Genomic DNA, 19,294 nt, shown 5'->3' on the forward strand with positions numbered 1-19,294 from the left:
GAAAGAATAGGAGAACAGAGGACTCTATGGAAGTCAATAAAGAATAGGCGAGATAGGTTGGTAGGACACCTTCTCAGGCATGAAGGTCTAGTCAGAGACATATTAGAGGCAGAAACCGGAGTTAAGAGGGGTCGAGAGAGACCTAGGTTAACAGTAAATAGTCAAGGATGTGGGTTGTTCTAGTCTAAGGAAAATACGAAGTTTAGCTCAGGATAGGAAAGAGTGGAGGTATGTGTCCAACCAGTCTTAGAACTGACGACCTTATGATGATGATGAGAGGGAAAATATGTATCAAAATGGCTTGCAGGGACTCACTGAGTATTTCGACTAATAAAGGGTTATGATTTCGATTAATGGAGATTTTGGGGCTTGGAGGGAAGGGAACAAAACATTTTTTTGAATTTTCGAGGTTTTCGACTTATCGAGGTTCGACTTAAAGAGGTTCTACTGTATTTATATCACCTTTAAACATTATAACATCAGTACTAATTTATATTATAAGAATAAAACAAAAGCAACTACCTTCTAATCTTATCGTTAGAAAAAACCGAGAAAAAACAAATCTAATAGCATTTCATGATCAGAGCGGACACATTTACAATTATGCTAATATCAAGAGCGTCGACAATCGTCTGATCAAAAATCCGCCAGCCAGGTATTAAAAAGTCACTGGGTTATTATTTAAATGGAATGTTTGCCTGAACGATGACATGTACCATTAACAGTAGTGGTCTTGCGGCCTGGGCGGATACCCGACACCCGGCACAGCTAATACCGAATACCCGGTTATTCGGTACCCGGAAAAAGCAGTATCTGATACATCTCTAGTTTTGACGGTAGATATAATAAATACCTAAAAACTTTCTAGCCTTGATAACATCTTACAAACGAACGCGAAACGTCGGTGTCGGTCTTGTATCAATCAAAACTTTACTTTTTTCCACGAAAAATAACGAAAAGTGTCTGGTGTTAACATTATTGATAAGATAAGCGAATTTAATTAGTATCACTAAGCAAATACTATTTAAAAATGATAAAGTTTTATCTGCCACAACGATGGCATGTAGATATTTTAAGTCAGCAGGCAGAATTTTTAAAAAAGTTAATTTGTTACTGTTTCATACTAAAATTAGAAAAATTGCTGGCTCCATTCCATTTATCTCTAAAACATTGTACAATTGGAAGAAATTGACAAGTTTATATAATGTAATAACATTGATCAAGCAACACTGGTAAAATTAGTATGTCATAGTATTTGAAAAATGTCGGTGTACCGAACATTCTTTACGCGAGATTTTTCCTTTTAGATCATACTTTTATGAGCATAGGTATATAGGTTTAATATAAAAGATATAAAAATGAGATATTCTTTCAAATATTTAGGGTAGTAGCTGCTACATGTTGAAACATATCCTTAATTATTAGAATAAAATGCATAAAGTTTCACAATTACAATAGACAATAACAAATTCACAATGGAATTAGAAACAAGCAATTCGTTAAACTTTTTAGACTTAATCATCAAACGCAAAAATTCCTAACATAAATTTAACATTTTTCATAAACCCACACATAAAGACATCATTATACAATACACGCACAATCTTTTCATCGGATGTCTGATAGGTAAGCGGCATTTAATTGCTTTATACGCCGATTAATTAATGTACCAATGTCAACAGATCAATATCAAATAGAATATATACAATTGCGACTAATAATGGTTACAAAACGGCAAATTATCAATAAAGAGTTCGAACTAAAAGCTGTGAACATAAATTTCCCATAATCAAACCCTAATAGATTCCATTGCTTTTCTTATTATGGAGATATATCGTTAAAAATTAGGATAATTGTAAAAAGTACAAACAGTGTTAGATAATAATCATAAATACTATCAAAAACGAGTGATTTTAAAAGACCATTGCTCAATATTAATTGTAGTAATTGTAAGAACCACCCCCATTCATGTAGTGAATATAAATAGATANATTTAAAAAAAGCATGTCTTATTGTTAGCTTTTAACATTTCACCCCTCTGGTCCCTTTTCATTGAAACAGTATTAAGTTCTTGTTATTATATTTTTACGAATATATTAATTTGCACTAATGACAACTACACTAAAATTATTAAGCAATATGTTGTGGCAACATTCACTTTGTATATCGAAGCTTGTAAATTTTAAATTATGATAAGAAATAATAACAGGCTTATCTTTCAATATTTCCTATTATAGTTAATTCCATTATTCTGTGTAGTCAATAATTGTGTCAAGATGTTATCGATTGATTTTTAAAAAAAGAAGTAGTTTATACTTTAACTTCTTTGTTTATAGAAGTTTATTTATACACTAAATTATATGTTTAGGTTGAAGAATTGGAACCAGTCTACCATATTCCGTATGAAACTAAATCACTTGAGCATTTTGTCCCAAACGATAACATAGACACCCATTTAGGCAATGGAAGTAGTTGGAATTTTGTTGAAAAAGACAATGTAAACTTTGACCCTATAATTAAAAAGGAAACAGAAGGTGAACCGTATAGTAACGATTTACAACCGCAAGGGGAAGAAGATCTATATCGCAATTATGAGTACATTAACCGTTTGATGAATAAAGCCAAACAGACCGAAGAGCTCACATCAGCCAACGACTTAAAAGATAATAATTCAGAAGAAGAAAATGATAAACTACTTGGTACAGGATATACGATTGATGAAGCAGATTCAGGCCAAATATTATATTGTAAACAAGAAGAAACATACGAACCCAAAGTCTTTAAAAATGATAACGTCGTCTACCCAGTTCCCGACCAAACACACCAACTAGAAGAAATTGTTCCGTACAATAGTGAAAATTTTGATTTTGAGCAGAGTATCAAATACGAATTTATTCACAGTCAGCAACTTATATATCCAGTTAAGATCAAAGATGACCATGTCGATGACAAAACATCAAATACAAAATACAGAGTTACTTCATACGATCCTAATATGACTGACGTAGACGACATGAAAATCTTGAAGCCATTCGATGAAAAATCAATTGGACTTCTACCCAATGAGGCTGACCTTCAATTAAGGACATCTGAAGGATTTTCAAGCTTGGACGACAATAGTGAACGATTGGGAGCAAATGATGAACAAAATCTTCAATATTTAGAAGACAAACCACTAAGAACAAACACTACAAATGATGAACAAGACGTGAATGTCTTCAAACCTGAATTGCAAGAAGGAAATAAATTTTCCCACAGGAAATTCACCAATCCTTTTCTTAACGATCAGATAAATATAGAGCATCAAATGGAAAAGAAATCGATTGATGAAGTGCAACAGTCTTCAGTTATTGCTCCCGTACCAAAACCCAGAAAGAATCCGCCAAAATCGAACAATTTTGACAGGGTTAATAATGATGGCTTACAAGGTGTTAAAAAGTCATCCCAAAATAATTTTAATAATATGGAGTCTCAATCAGCACATTCACAAAATACCTCAAACCCGGAAATTTACCATTGGGTTTTGGCGAAACCTAACCTAAATGACAACGGAGATGATGGAGCTGAATTGTCATACATACTAAATAAAGGTTATATCAGAAATCAACCACCACAAACACAAAGTGGAGACAATATTTGGATTAACAGTCAAAGCACTAATCTGGATGAGGTTCAAAGTTACTATAATGATGAAGATGTATTGTCTACATCCGGAAATACTTCAAGAATACCAGATGATAAAGGAAATCTAATAGAAATGGATATTTTATCAAAAGAAGAACCTACCAGGAGCAGCCTTCAAAGTGACTTCTCAATGATATCCTTTGGTGATTTGGATATGGATAGAAAATCCAAAGGCGATAGTTTGATTGATGGTGAAGGGGACTCTGTTACCAATGTATTCCAAGAAACTCAAACAGACAAAGGAATGCTACTTGATGAAACCACTTTTGTGAGAAAGCAGAATAAAAATCATGAACAAAAAGAAGATCTTTCTACCATACAAGACATCAAGCAAAAGGAAATCGAGTACAGACATACGCTTCCCAATAATTATCCAGCGAAAGCGACTCAAGTAAGTTTAAATTATGATACTTTACGAAAAGGAACATATGATGGTGATGATACAAAACAAGGAAAATCGGGTAATCAATCGAGTATTAAAGAAGAGGCTTCAGATGATGAAATGTATTATAACAAAGGGCTCAATTTTAATGAAGCACTTAAAATTCAGCCAGATAATTCTTTAATTGATTTAGATGGTACAGAATGTTTAAAAAATGAAGTAATTTCTGACACTTTTGATAAAAACGAATATCTTCACATTGATAGTAATGAAGAAAGCAACATAGATAATGCTAATGTACAGCCGATAACATTTGAATGGTTTCCTGATAAATCAAATGAATATCTCAGAAAGCCATTGCAAGCTTATTGTGAAATTCAAAAGTTGCCTGTAATAAGAAATGTTAATACATCTGTTATTTACTACGAACAGTTCCAATGTCCAACTGTAACTGAGAAAAAAGACGAAGAAAAGGAAGAAGAAGTATCTTATCAAGGGAATATAAGTTTTAAGAAGGAATATGCTGAAATCATGAGTAACAAAAACAACGAAGTAGATTTAAGAAATTCGTTAGTATTACAAGAACATACGGATTTAGAAAATATACAGTCCAATGTTTATCCTGTCCATACTTTGGAGGATCAAGACCAAGACGCATCCCGTCTAAATCCGCACTTCATACAAATACCAACGGAACATTTTTCGAAAGGTAATAGCGAATCACAGCAAGAAACTACAGTAAACAAGTTAGATGCACCTGCTGATATATTTCCTGTTTGCATAAAATTAGATTCATCTAAAACTTCAGAAGAAGAAAACGTACTCGATGAAGTAGCTGAACAATCAGAGGAAAGTATTAAAGAAACATTTCAAGACTATTCTGACAATTTCAATGAATTAAATGAGTTATCTCCCAATAAGGAAAGTATTTTTAATACTGTAAGTCACATTTCTATACCAAAGCGTGATTTAGTAACAAAATCATTCCAAGATAATGTCCTCGACAAAACCTTTGTGGATTATAGTAAAACTCATCATCAGGAAATGTCAGAGAATCTAATAACCGAGTCGAGGAATTATGACAAAATATCTACAGAGGATTTTAAGGAGACGAAACCGATACAAAACCAAGAAAGTACTGATGTAGATATTGATATCGATAATTCATCACTCACCAAATTTGCAACAACTGAGGCCGATGAAATGCAACAAAAGATTCTAGACTGCCCGTCCATCCTCCGTATATCTGACACAGAAAAAACTCAAAAACGTTTCAATCGTTTAAATCCTGTCGAAACGGATGAAAGTAGAACTAGTAAACGAGACACCCCAGATAATATAACTGAAAATAAAGATAGAGTAACTCCCCGAAGAACATTGAGTCAAATATTCAGAAATCGTCAGCAACATGTTAGACCAAAATCTGCTATGGAAACGGTGAGGAACGAGGAATTAAATTCATCTAGTAGAAGGACGAAGTCTAATCCAGAAGAAAAATCAGAAACCTCAAAAAATCCCAACAACCAAACATCAGACACTTATCTAAGGGGTTTATTTTCTAAAATATCAAACACAAAAGCGCTCAATACATTTGAAAAATCTTCTGCAAATATTACACCAGTTAATCGAAAATATATGTCGAAACCTGAAGGAACAATTTCTAGATTAGATAACGACGATTATAACTTTATAAATTCTAAAACAGAACAAACTGTTTTAGAAGACTATCCAGAAAATGTTAGTCATGAAGCCGTTGATAATCCTTTACATGGAACTTCTATTGAAAGGAAAACTTATACACTCGATAATTTTCGAGAAAACTCCATTGTGAAGGAAGAATCAGATGAAGAATTAGAACTGGAGAAAATATTTCAAGATTTGGATTTTATTTCAGAGAGAATTAAAAGTGTGAATGAAACAGACAATAATGTTAATGTGGATGATCTGTATATAGAACTACTAAGGATGCGAGTAGCTGTACATAAAATACAAAGAAAGAACTTTAATTACAATCTGATGAGCATGCAGCGGGAGGCGCTACAAATTATCAGATCTCTATTGAAGGATATAGAATATGCTAAACGGAGATAACACTTATTGCACTTGGTAAGATTAAGATATATATATATGCCATCCATTAAAAGGATTAAGACCAATACAAAGACTGGGATAGTCTTCGTCCTGATCTTGCTTTGGTCGTCACTGAAGTTTACATAAACATAGCAAAATAGATACAAAAATAAACCAAGCAATAGAAAATAGTTTTTTGTCAAACAGCATTTAAAATTATCTGCATCTGTAGCCCTTTGTGTTCTTTCGTTTAATTAGTTTGTAAATATGTGTATTATAGTTTTTATATGAACTAATGGAAACTTAGATATAAGTAATACTATAATAATCATCTACACGTGTAAATAGTGTTTGTTTGTGAACGAAATAAAGCATTTGAAAATATGGTTGCATGTGTAATTATTTTAGTGGAGTTGAGGTAATATAAGTCCTACAAAGGTAGAAAATATAAAGAAACTGAAACGGCTTCTAATTAACCAATTTCAGGTAATAAAGAACTAATTACCACGAGTTACAATCTTTATTAACATATTCACTTAGCTGGTATGTAGGTAGTTAAGTCATGTACATTGCTTCGGTAGTACGGTATTTGGTGACCGTACATGAAAACATATAGTTCATGTGGCCTGTGAACCTTTGTTAAACTAGCAGTTTTAGGTAGGCTACATATTTTTTGATTCAGTTTTTAGAGTTAAATATTGTCTGATACTCCTTTTGTTCGCTTCAATCTGTTATTAAAATTGTTATCTCAAGTTTTAATTTTTTTTAAAAAATTGACTTCAAGAGAATAACAACTTAATTATCTACGTATATACTGATCAATAGAACGGTCATCATCATCGTTAGTCCTAAGACTGGTTGGACACGCACCTCCACTCTTTCCTATCATGAGCTAATCTTCACATTTCCCTAAAACAAGAACATCCCACATCCTTAACTATTTGCGAACAGTAATGTAATTTAGGTCTACCTCTACCCCTCCTAACTCCCGTTTTTCCCTCTAATATGTCCCTGACTAAATCTTATTGTCTGAGAAGGTGTCCTACCAACCTATCTCGCATATTTCTTATCGACTTTCACAAAGTCCATGTTCTCCTATTCTTTCTAATACCTCTTCATTTCTAACCTTCTCTATCCACGGCATCCTCATCATTCACCTTTTCTTTTGCGCCGCGCCCACTGTCCATGTTTCGCACCCGTATAGCGCCGCGCTCCAAACATACACCTCTAACAATCTTTTTCGAATTTCAAAATTAACCTCTAGTGACTTCTTCTTATTGAAGATGACTCGACCCTGTGCTATTCTTATTCTCTAATCTTACGTCCCCCACCTTTATATTCGTTCTTGTCCTACTTTTTCTTCCTTTGCATACCAGTATTTTTGTTTTAATTTTATTTATTTTCATACAGTACTGATCTGTCAGTACCGCTTCCATTTTATTTAAAGCTATCTCTAACTCCTCCATGCTAGATGCTAATATTGCTATATCATCTACAAATCTAAGCATACCAAAACTTTGATTCTGTATAAAATAGAGCAATACTTTAAGGCATTTCTATACGTTAGATCTGACAAAAGAAAACTCAATTCTTTCACATACGTAAATATCATCGCTGATATCAAACCCCACGATTAACGAAAACAAAAAGTAATGAGAGTTAAATTTATCCACCCTTTTCTTACTCACAATTAGTTAACCATTTTTTAGTTCTCAGAATCTTTTTTAAAAGAGTTAATCTCTCTTCTTATTCCCTTACATTCATTTAAATCCTTATTTTCATCACTTTTACCATTTTTTCCGTACACAGATTATACTTATATACTCATGCATTCCTTTAATTGTTCTTGTTTCAAGTTTAACTTCTTTAAAGTTTCTTCATTTTATTTATTGTATCTGTAAATATAAGAAAACATTGTATTTTACGTACTTGCCAAAAGTTTATCGAATAGTTACAACAACGAAAAGCGTGAAAATCTGTTTACTCAATGACTGTGCAGTTTAATAGACACATTATAAAATAATTACCTATGTAGTATTACAACATTGCAACGCAAGTTAACATAAAAATGCAGATTAAAAGTCATTGAATATCAGATAATGTTTCTACGTCCTGTATCCATCTTTTATCTCTTTTCTCTTGAGATCAAGTGCACTTCTGCACGTCCTACGACGAAATCTGAATTACAAAGGGTTCGATTTTAAAATTGTAAACCTTGCAAAGAGAACTTTCATATAAGACATGGATGTATCATATATTTGACTTACGTATGCATTTTTATGCTATTTCGGAATGAAGAATTTTGATCACGGTTTTTTCAGTTAATATTACCACTTTACTGCAAATAGCAACTGATTCATTGGTGAAAAGATAATTTCATTTTTCAATGTTTTTGTTTTCGTCTAAATAATCTAAGGAAACAATTGAAAAATGTGAACCAGGTATTTGACATTTCCAATATTCATATGGTTGGCCGATTAAATGCTGTCCTCCTATTGGCCAGAAGCATTACACATGGGAATATGATCCAGTTTACAGAATCCGTTAATGGTGCAGTGATATCAGTGTTGGATTGACCCGCAATGGGCTCCGGACTATGTTCCAGGCCAATACTATACTTTCCTTTTTTTTAATTTATATTTGTTTTACCAATTTCTTTAGTTTGGTTGCTTAGCATCATAAGGTTGCGGTAGAAAAAGGCAACACGAATGGAGTGATTAATTATTAATTATTCATTTTAATGAGCATAACTTAAACTCGTCATAACTTAAACTCATCATAACCTAAATATATAAATACGTATTTTTATCTATGCTAATCAATATAAAATTTTGATTAGTACCTAAATGTTGTCACTTGTCAACCGCCGAATTCAAAATTATGTGTTTGAGCTACGTACATGTATTATCTCTGATAAGATACTGAGATTTTGACATCTTTTTCAGTCTGTAGAGTCTGTGGTTTTCTTTTAGTTAACAGATGCTGCAGTTACGATATGTTCACTACTAAAAAGTTATTGTTTTTCTTTTTCACAACAATAATCATTTATCTTTTGTATACACATTTTACGACTGGTGAAAATGGTAAGTGATTTACTCTTTTCTAATAGCAATTTGATTTGTTAAATTTAGGGTAGAGACAAACTACATACACAATCATATATTACGTATACACTGCCACAGGAAAGGATCAAGTCAAAGCAGTTTCCTAATACATCGGTTGGTGGACTATCAGAAAGGATTAAGAATTTGTTTAAAAAGTATTATGCAGTAGAACCTCTATAACTCGAACATCAAGGGAGGCGCCAAAAATTCGACTTTTAGAGGATTTTGACTTGGGCGGATTTTGATTCGACTTGTAGAGGTTGGTTAAAATTTGGTGTACTTACATTTTTAGCGAATCGTTAAAATCGATAACTTAGTTTTCTTCGAACTATAGACGTAATAATTTTCAAATTATCAAGTTGTAAAGGTTGTAAAATAAAACATTGCTATGTTCGAGATACAGAGGTCGTATTTAATTTTTCGAGTTATAGAGGGAAAGATTGTTAAATTTTTGAAGGAAGTACAGTATCGGCTATACAATATTTTGCAAAGTATTAAGATGAGTATGTTTGAAGTACGGCGCTGTACAGCTGCGAAACATAGACAGTGGGCGCGGCGAAAAAGAAAACGTTAGAAGCCTTCGAAATGTGGTGTTATAGGCGGATGATGAGGATAACGTAGGTAGAAAAGGTTAGAAATGAAGAAGTATTAGAAATATTAGGAGAACAGAGGACTCTATGGAAGTCAATAAAGAATAGGCGAGATAGGTTGGTAGGACACCTTCTCAGGCATGAAGGTCTAGTCAGAGACATATTAGAGGCAGAAACCGGAGTTAAGAGGGGTCGAGAGAGACCTAGGTTAACAGTAAATAGTCAAGGATGTGGGTTGTTCTAGTCTAAGGAAAATACGAAGTTTAGCTCAGGATAGGAAAGAGTGGAGGTATGTGTCCAACCAGTCTTAGAACTGACGACCTTATGATGATGATGAGAGGGAAAATATGTATCAAAATGGCTTGCAGGGACTCACTGAGTATTTCGACTAATAAAGGGTTATGATTTCGATTAATGGAGATTTTGGGGCTTGGAGGGAAGGGAACAAAACATTTTTTTGAATTTTCGAGGTTTTCGACTTATCGAGGTTCGACTTAAAGAGGTTCTACTGTATTTATATCACCTTTAAACATTATAACATCAGTACTAATTTATATTATAAGAATAAAACAAAAGCAACTACCTTCTAATCTTATCGTTAGAAAAAACCGAGAAAAAACAAATCTAATAGCATTTCATGATCAGAGCGGACACATTTACAATTATGCTAATATCAAGAGCGTCGACAATCGTCTGATCAAAAATCCGCCAGCCAGGTATTAAAAAGTCACTGGGTTATTATTTAAATGGAATGTTTGCCTGAACGATGACATGTACCATTAACAGTAGTGGTCTTGCGGCCTGGGCGGATACCCGACACCCGGCACAGCTAATACCGAATACCCGGTTATTCGGTACCCGGAAAAAGCAGTATCTGATACATCTCTAGTTTTGACGGTAGATATAATAAATACCTAAAAACTTTCTAGCCTTGATAACATCTTACAAACGAACGCGAAACGTCGGTGTCGGTCTTGTATCAATCAAAACTTTACTTTTTTCCACGAAAAATAACGAAAAGTGTCTGGTGTTAACATTATTGATAAGATAAGCGAATTTAATTAGTATCACTAAGCAAATACTATTTAAAAATGATAAAGTTTTATCTGCCACAACGATGGCATGTAGATATTTTAAGTCAGCAGGCAGAATTTTTAAAAAAGTTAATTTGTTACTGTTTCATACTAAAATTAGAAAAATTGCTGGCTCCATTCCATTTATCTCTAAAACATTGTACAATTGGAAGAAATTGACAAGTTTATATAATGTAATAACATTGATCAAGCAACACTGGTAAAATTAGTATGTCATAGTATTTGAAAAATGTCGGTGTACCGAACATTCTTTACGCGAGATTTTTCCTTTTAGATCATACTTTTATGAGCATAGGTATATAGGTTTAATATAAAAGATATAAAAATGAGATATTCTTTCAAATATTTAGGGTAGTAGCTGCTACATGTTGAAACATATCCTTAATTATTAGAATAAAATGCATAAAGTTTCACAATTACAATAGACAATAACAAATTCACAATGGAATTAGAAACAAGCAATTCGTTAAACTTTTTAGACTTAATCATCAAACGCAAAAATTCCTAACATAAATTTAACATTTTTCATAAACCCACACATAAAGACATCATTATACAATACACGCACAATCTTTTCATCGGATGTCTGATAGGTAAGCGGCATTTAATTGCTTTATACGCCGATTAATTAATGTACCAATGTCAACAGATCAATATCAAATAGAATATATACAATTGCGACTAATAATGGTTACAAAACGGCAAATTATCAATAAAGAGTTCGAACTAAAAGCTGTGAACATAAATTTCCCATAATCAAACCCTAATAGATTCCATTGCTTTTCTTATTATGGAGATATATCGTTAAAAATTAGGATAATTGTAAAAAGTACAAACAGTGTTAGATAATAATCATAACTTTAAATTACAAAAATTTATGAAGACAACATAAAGGTTTACTAAAAATTAATAGATACTATCAAAAACGAGTGATTTTAAAAGACCATTGCTCAATATTAATTGTAGTAATTGTAAGAACCACCCCCATTCATGTAGTGAATATAAATAGATATAAAAATCAGTTAAGTTTGCGTAGAGAGCAACATGGTCTAGAGGTTTAGACCTTTAGCTTACCAATTCCAGGTTCATCTACCTTGGTCCAAGTTTTTCTGTGGTTTGCTTGGATCACTTAGGCAAATGCTGAGGCAGTAATATTCCACAGATAATCTTTCATTCTCCTCTCTCTTCATTTCTTCCGTCTCATCTTTCTCACCTGAACCGCCACCCACCTATTCCCACGATTCCTGAAAGGAGGCTGAAGAGTGCCTTCCGCCCTACCTGCAGGCGTAGTCCGGAGGGACTGCTCGCCCACCAGCATTACTGGCTGGTGGGAATGAAACATCCAAAAGTTTTTTTTTTAGTATTCAGCACCTGCTGATGCCACTGTGTGGCGAAACATATTGTATTGATTACAATATTCAATTTTGTGAAGCTTTATGTGTTTTATTTTAATAAGTAAGAATTCAGTACCTAAAGTGATTGCCATAATTTTTATACTAATGATCATCCAAAAAAACGGTGAACGTTTGTTCAACTTTTTTGAAATTATATGGAAGAAATGTTTTATTGAAGATTTTTTTGGAAATTTAAGTAAAATAAAAGTATACTCAAAACAGTATTTGGTCATGCCGAATACGTGTAACTGCCTATTGTGGTATTAGGTTAAATTGTACCTAATCCATGAAATAATCATCAGACTTGCCGATTTCAAGTAAGAGCCAGGTCTAGGTCTACCTCTACTTCCCTTATTTCATGGAATAGTTATTCTTTAATACAGTTTTTAAACAAACAGGTTTTCGTTCGTGTTGTCTTTTCCTACCCTAACTTTATGATCCTTTTAAAAGTCTTCAGTTAATTCGCCTGAACTATAATCTTTTGTTTCTGTACGTTTATCCCTAAAGCTGTCCTGTCTTTAATAATATTAATATAAGTATATGTTACCGGAAATGTATGAAATCTAGGGATTGTATAAGATTGTTATTAATGAAATGTGCCTAATATAATTTATCTCACACAATTCCGGGCGATATTAGGAATCATAATATACATTTTCTAGGAATTGTATACAATGACGTTTTACACACATTTCCGTTAACGTATAGGTACATATTAATGGCATCTTCGGAAAAAAAATTAAAATGTAGCGGTGGAAAAATGTGCTAGCTTGTCTAACTCATCCTTTATATTGAACAAAGGATGATTTCCTTTTATATACTTCGTTGTTAAAAGAAAAGCTCTTAATAGGAACCACACGTTACATTTACCACTTTACATTACTTTTAGAGTCATTTATTAAATCAAAATCAGTGAACAACTACGAACATTGTTATTTTTCTGATTTTACTTACTTCCGCTAGATTTCAACAGGACTGTAAAGTCGATTAGAAAACATATCCCTCCAGTTCTGCAGAATGCTTCAGATGTTAACTCAGGAAAGGCATCAAATCATTCACAATGTCCTCAAGGAAATATCATAACAGTCGGAACTACTACTTATAGTGGATTGGGGAATAAGATATGGGAATACATGTCAGTGTTTTCTGCGTACAATTTATACAGAAATACCTTTAATTTACAAGCTTTTGTACCACAGGAGATTAAGCAGAAAGTTGAAAAAATTTTTGACAGGTAAAAATAATTGTGTCCTCTTTAATTTAATAAAAATAATCACCATACGGGGTGTTTCTGTAATAGGGAATCGCAAAGTGTGGTTAAGAAAACCAGACAAAATTGCAATCAGAAGTCGGTCCTGAAGTGTGAATAGTCAACGTATAGCGAAATTGCGATAACAACTAAGTAACTACATCGATGAAAAATGTAAACAGTGCCGGTTGTGGAACGACTAATAAAATAAATATCAAAACCTTACTACTACGTTATTACACATATAAATCTTTGGTCATTGCGATGACAATCAATTAAATAACTACTTTGTTCATCCCTGATAATATGCAGTTATATTTAAAGTACACCTCGACATGCTATTGGAAATACAAAATAATAAATAATTAACGTTATGTCAGCAGCAATTATCATCATCATCATAAGGTCGTCAGTCCTGACACACGATTGGACTCCACTCTTTCCTTTCCTGAACTAATCTTCGCATTTCTCTAAAAATCGAACATCTTACATCCTTAACTTTTTGCGAACAGTAATGTAATCTAGGTCTACCTCTACTTCCCTTAACTCCTGTTTCTGCCTCTAATATATCTGTGACTAGACCTTCATGCATGAGAAGGTATCGTACCAACCTATCTCTCCTATTTTTTTATTAACTTCCGTAAAGTTCTCTGTTCTCTTATTCTTTCTAATACCTCTTCATTTCTAAACTTCTCTATTCGCGGTATCCTCATGATTCGCCGGTAACACTACATTTCGAACGCTTGTAACCGTTTCTTTTCCGCCGCGCCCACTGTCCATGTTTCGCACCCGTACAACGCCGTGCTCCAAACATACACCTTCAACAATCTTTATCGAATTTCTAAATTAATCCTTCGCGAGCATAGAAGTGACTTCTTTTTATTGAAGGCGACTCGATCCTGCGCTACCGTCTGCTTTATATCCCTACTACTCCTTCCATTTTGACTTATTTGACTTCCTAAATAGCTAAAATCAGTTACTTCTTCTAATCTTTCATTCTACATTCGCTCTTTCCTTTCCTTTTCTTCCCTTTCATACCAACATTTTTTTTACTTTTATTTATTTTCATACAATACTCCTTTGTCAATATCGCTTCCATTTTATTAAAAGCTATCTCAAACTCATCCTTGCTCGATGCTAATACTACTATAGTCAACAGTAATACGTAAATTAAGATCCTCTAGATAGGTAACAGTAATTTTATTAAATTTCCAAACCACCATTGATGTATTGCCAAAGTGTGTTACGTCCGATATTTGGCGTACTTCATTTGCAGCCATAATACACGGTTGCCCAAATCATGACCATTCTGCACTGATTTTTGATGCACGCGCTGTTTCATACAACCCCAAACAAAAAACTCAAATGGATTTAGACTACGCGCCAGCCAAATCACAGGACCCGTACCTCCAATCCAGCGTCTAGGAAAATGTATTCATCTCGAAACTCAACACAATAATACTATGCTGCACTAACCTATGATCCTTGCTTTATTATGCGATATCACCTCATGCAAGCTTGCTACTTTCAGAAACACCATGTATGTACAGTAGATAATATTGTAGTATAGGTATTTGTGACTCACAATATGACCTAAAAACCTTAAAAATTGCAGAAAACCGATAAAAGATGCGGAAAATTCGGTAAATGCGATCAATTTAGCTTTTAAAAGGCAAGCATTTTAAACAATTCTGTTAAGACTTTATTAACCGATAATACAATCGCAGAAAACAAATTCAAACTGTAGTTATGTCTATTAATTTAATAATGAATGGGTCATTGAGCCTATTATTATCAATTTCCAAGACCAACCTACTATCTATTTTATCTATGGCCAGCGCCATAGGCTTATGATTGTACTCATGTATTAAGTGGCTTAGTTCAATTAGAATGTAATTATAATAAAAATTTTCATAATAAAATATATTTTAATAACTCTCACAAAAACAAGTAAATTAATTTCGAAAATATGGATTAAATTATTTCTTACTATAAAATCTTCACATTTTTATGAGTAAATAAATGGTTAAAACTTGCTTCTTAATTTAGTTACAAAAATGTTCGAATGAATTCACTTCTGATTACATTTGTGTAATTACATTAATCTAAACAGTGTTGAACTAGGTAATACATACAGCAATTTTATCAAAATAAACTTGAAACGATTTTTCGGAATAATTACATATCCAAGGGTGCGATTTTTTATTTCCAGTATTAGCTTGCCTGTAATTGAAGATATTCCTATGGATTGTCATATACAACAAAGACAAAACATTACTATAGATTACCACAGTCTCATTTCAGAAGACAAAGTACCAAAAAATGAAAAAATATTGATTCATTTGTTGAAATGGTCCGCCAAATATGAGTTTGTTGTACCTTTTGGATTTGAAAACATCAAAAAAGAACTAAGGTAAATTATATCTAATGGAATCTATATTACGAAATTGAATTGATTATCTGCTACGGTTAGTATGCTTACTTTGTAAAACATACAAATATTGGATAGTATACCTCACATTATGAGTCTAAGTACATCCGTCAAACTAGAGATTTGGACAGTTTGCATACTAGCACTAGTTTACAAACAAGCCACCAGGTAAGCACATTAACCACAACTTTTTTTACTATATCAACGACATGCTGCAACTCTAGAGTCTAAACTGTTTAATTAATAATATTGTAATATATTCAGATCGTTGTTTCATATGGACTAATATATCAATCACTTTTTTAATTACAATTAAACAATATACAAGGAAAACAAGAAAGTAGAATTCCAACATGCCCGCACATTAATTTTGGCGTTTGTTCAGGATAGTTACTAGTTACTTTTAATTGCAAATTTAGTCCACAGAAAAGTGGTTAGAAGAAGGTAGTCTAATTCGCACCACTTTTAATATTTTTGGTATTTAACCGAGGTTCCGAAATCGTACCGCTACCCGAGATAAAAATGTTCAGTCTCTCAGAGTCTCTGAAAGCGAGACTCTAGTCTCCGTCTCTCATCGAGTCTCTCTGGTGTCGCTGAGAGAGACTGTCGAGAGACTGTCAAAAAAACTGTTTAGCGTCTCTGAACGAGAGACTCGAGTCGCTCATAGAGAGATCCTCATTTCGTATCCAGTCTCTAAACGAGAGACTCGAATCTCTGAACGAGAGATTCGAATCTCTGAACGAGAGACTCGAATCTCTGAACGAGAGATTCGAATCTCTGAACGAGAGACTCGAATTTCTGAACGAGAGATTCGAATCTCTCAATAAGTGGTGCCTCGATAGACATGGTTAAAATTTTCTAAGTTCAACATGTTTCAGAGATCCCAGTTTTTCTACGAGAGACTCGAGTCTCTCAATTTTTCACTTTTATTCATTCAATCTCTCTGTGAGAGACTCGAATATCTGAATTAACAACTTTATCATTCGAGTCTCTCATACAGAAACTGTGAGAGATCCATAAAAACACCCAGGCATAACTGAGAGACTGTGAATGACTGTGAGGGACACTCTCAGAGACGCTGAAAGACTCTGAAAGATTCTGAGAGACTAGAGAGAGACTGAAAATTTTTGTCTAAGGTACTAAAATTACGTTCCACAAGCTGGTACGATTTTTAGAGTTTGGATAAGTTTCCACACTTTCTATTTCAAAAAAAGGTTGTCAAATTTTTCAATATAATACAGCTTCAAAAATCTTAATCCTTATCATGTAAATATAACATTAGCGTGCGCCAAAACAGAGCAATATACGTTTCAATGCTGTTGTAAATTCAAATTAATGATGTTACATGCTATGGGCTTCTGAGAGAATAGCACTTCTGTTTTTAACCAATAAATAATGGCAGATGTTCTAAAATAATGAAAATTGAAAAGTTCCGATTTAGAGGCCGGTACAAAATAAGTTTCATTCCCCTATATCAGCGCTGTCCAACTTATCATAGCCCGCGGGTCATTTTTCTATCACCAAACATTTCGGGGGCCAAGAAGATTTATAAATGTAAAGTCAGTTTATGTTAATTAAAAAAATATTTTATTTATACTAAAGATAAAACTCTAAAATATTCGTAATTTATTAACGAGAACATTGTGGCCGTAATTGTTTAGCAACAATATCTTTTNGCTATTTCGGAATGAAGAATTTTGATCACGGTTTTTTCAGTTAATATTACCACTTTACTGCAAATAGCAACTGATTCATTGGTGAAAAGATAATTTCATTTTTCAATGTTTTTGTTTTCGTCTAAATAATCTAAGGAAACAATTGAAAAATGTGAACCAGGTATTTGACATTTCCAATATTCATATGGTTGGCCGATTAAATGCTGTCCTCCTATTGGCCAGAAGCATTACACATGGGAATATGATCCAGTTTACAGAATCCGTTAATGGTGCAGTGATATCAGTGTTGGATTGACCCGCAATGGGCTCCGGACTATGTTCCAGGCCAATACTATACTTTCCTTTTTTTTAATTTATATTTGTTTTACCAATTTCTTTAGTTTGGTTGCTTAGCATCATAAGGTTGCGGTAGAAAAAGGCAACACGAATGGAGTGATTAATTATTAATTATTCATTTTAATGAGCATAACTTAAACTCGTCATAACTTAAACTCATCATAACCTAAATATATAAATACGTATTTTTATCTATGCTAATCAATATAAAATTTTGATTAGTACCTAAATGTTGTCACTTGTCAACCGCCGAATTCAAAATTATGTGTTTGAGCTACGTACATGTATTATCTCTGATAAGATACTGAGATTTTGACATCTTTTTCAGTCTGTAGAGTCTGTGGTTTTCTTTTAGTTAACAGATGCTGCAGTTACGATATGTTCACTACTAAAAAGTTATTGTTTTTCTTTTTCACAACAATAATCATTTATCTTTTGTATACACATTTTACGACTGGTGAAAATGGTAAGTGATTTACTCTTTTCTAATAGCAATTTGATTTGTTAAATTTAGGGTAGAGACAAACTACATACACAATCATATATTACGTATACACTGCCACAGGAAAGGATCAAGTCAAAGCAGTTTCCTAATACATCGGTTGGTGGACTATCAGAAAGGATTAAGAATTTGTTTAAAAAGTATTATGCAGTAGAACCTCTATAACTCGAACATCAAGGGAGGCGCCAAAAATTCGACTTTTAGAGGATTTTGACTTGGGCGGATTTTGATTCGACTTGTAGAGGTTGGTTAAAATTTGGTGTACTTACATTTTTAGCGAATCGTTAAAATCGATAACTTAGTTTTCTTCGAACTATAGACGTAATAATTTTCAAATTATCAAGTTGTAAAGGTTGTAAAATAAAACATTGCTATGTTCGAGATACAGAGGTCGTATTTAATTTTTCGAGTTATAGAGGGAAAGATTGTTAAATTTTTGAAGGAAGTACAGTATCGGCTATACAATATTTTGCAAAGTATTAAGATGAGTATGTTTGAAGTACGGCGCTGTACAGCTGCGAAACATAGACAGTGGGCGCGGCGAAAAAGAAAACGTTAGAAGCCTTCGAAATGTGGTGTTATAGGCGGATGATGAGGATAACGTAGGTAGAAAAGGTTAGAAATGAAGAAGTATTAGAAATATTAGGAGAACAGAGGACTCTATGGAAGTCAATAAAGAATAGGCGAGATAGGTTGGTAGGACACCTTCTCAGGCATGAAGGTCTAGTCAGAGACATATTAGAGGCAGAAACCGGAGTTAAGAGGGGTCGAGGTAGACCTAG

The 19,294-nt window shown here is 33.3% G+C and overlaps 3 protein-coding genes across 4 annotated transcripts in view; 2 read left to right on the top strand and 1 right to left on the bottom strand.

The window, feature by feature from the left end:
- The window catches only part of LOC108734586 (putative uncharacterized protein DDB_G0282133), a 14,757-nt gene extending 8,255 nt beyond the window's left edge, over positions 1 to 6,502 (top strand). The window contains exon 3 of the mRNA XM_018466206.1: positions 2,369 to 6,502. Coding sequence (XP_018321708.1) covers positions 2,369 to 6,157 — 3,789 coding nt within the window. The 3' untranslated portion in view covers positions 6,158 to 6,502. The remainder of the gene's footprint in view (positions 1 to 2,368) is intronic.
- Positions 1 to 19,294, bottom strand: part of LOC108734587 (ankyrin repeat and fibronectin type-III domain-containing protein 1) — a 375,782-nt gene that overhangs the window by 211,274 nt on the left and 145,214 nt on the right. The gene's annotated exons all lie outside the window — the stretch shown is intronic.
- Positions 9,096 to 19,294, top strand: part of LOC108734597 — a 32,113-nt gene continuing 21,914 nt past the window's right edge. The window contains exons 1-3 of one of the 2 annotated variants that reach the window (XM_025977332.1): positions 9,096 to 9,219; positions 13,282 to 13,552; positions 15,780 to 15,980. In XM_025977332.1, the coding sequence (XP_025833117.1) occupies positions 9,132 to 9,219; positions 13,282 to 13,552; positions 15,780 to 15,980 (560 nt within the window). In that variant the 5' untranslated portion in view covers positions 9,096 to 9,131. Of the gene's footprint in view, positions 9,220 to 13,281; positions 13,553 to 14,603; positions 15,108 to 15,779; positions 15,981 to 19,294 lie in introns of those variants that run through there. The other variant, XM_025977333.1, reaches the window with a different exon arrangement.

Source organism: Agrilus planipennis, unplaced genomic scaffold (assembly GCF_000699045.2).
Source record: "Agrilus planipennis isolate EAB-ADULT unplaced genomic scaffold, Apla_2.0 scaffold89, whole genome shotgun sequence".
Taxonomy (NCBI): Eukaryota; Metazoa; Arthropoda; class Insecta; order Coleoptera; family Buprestidae; genus Agrilus; species Agrilus planipennis.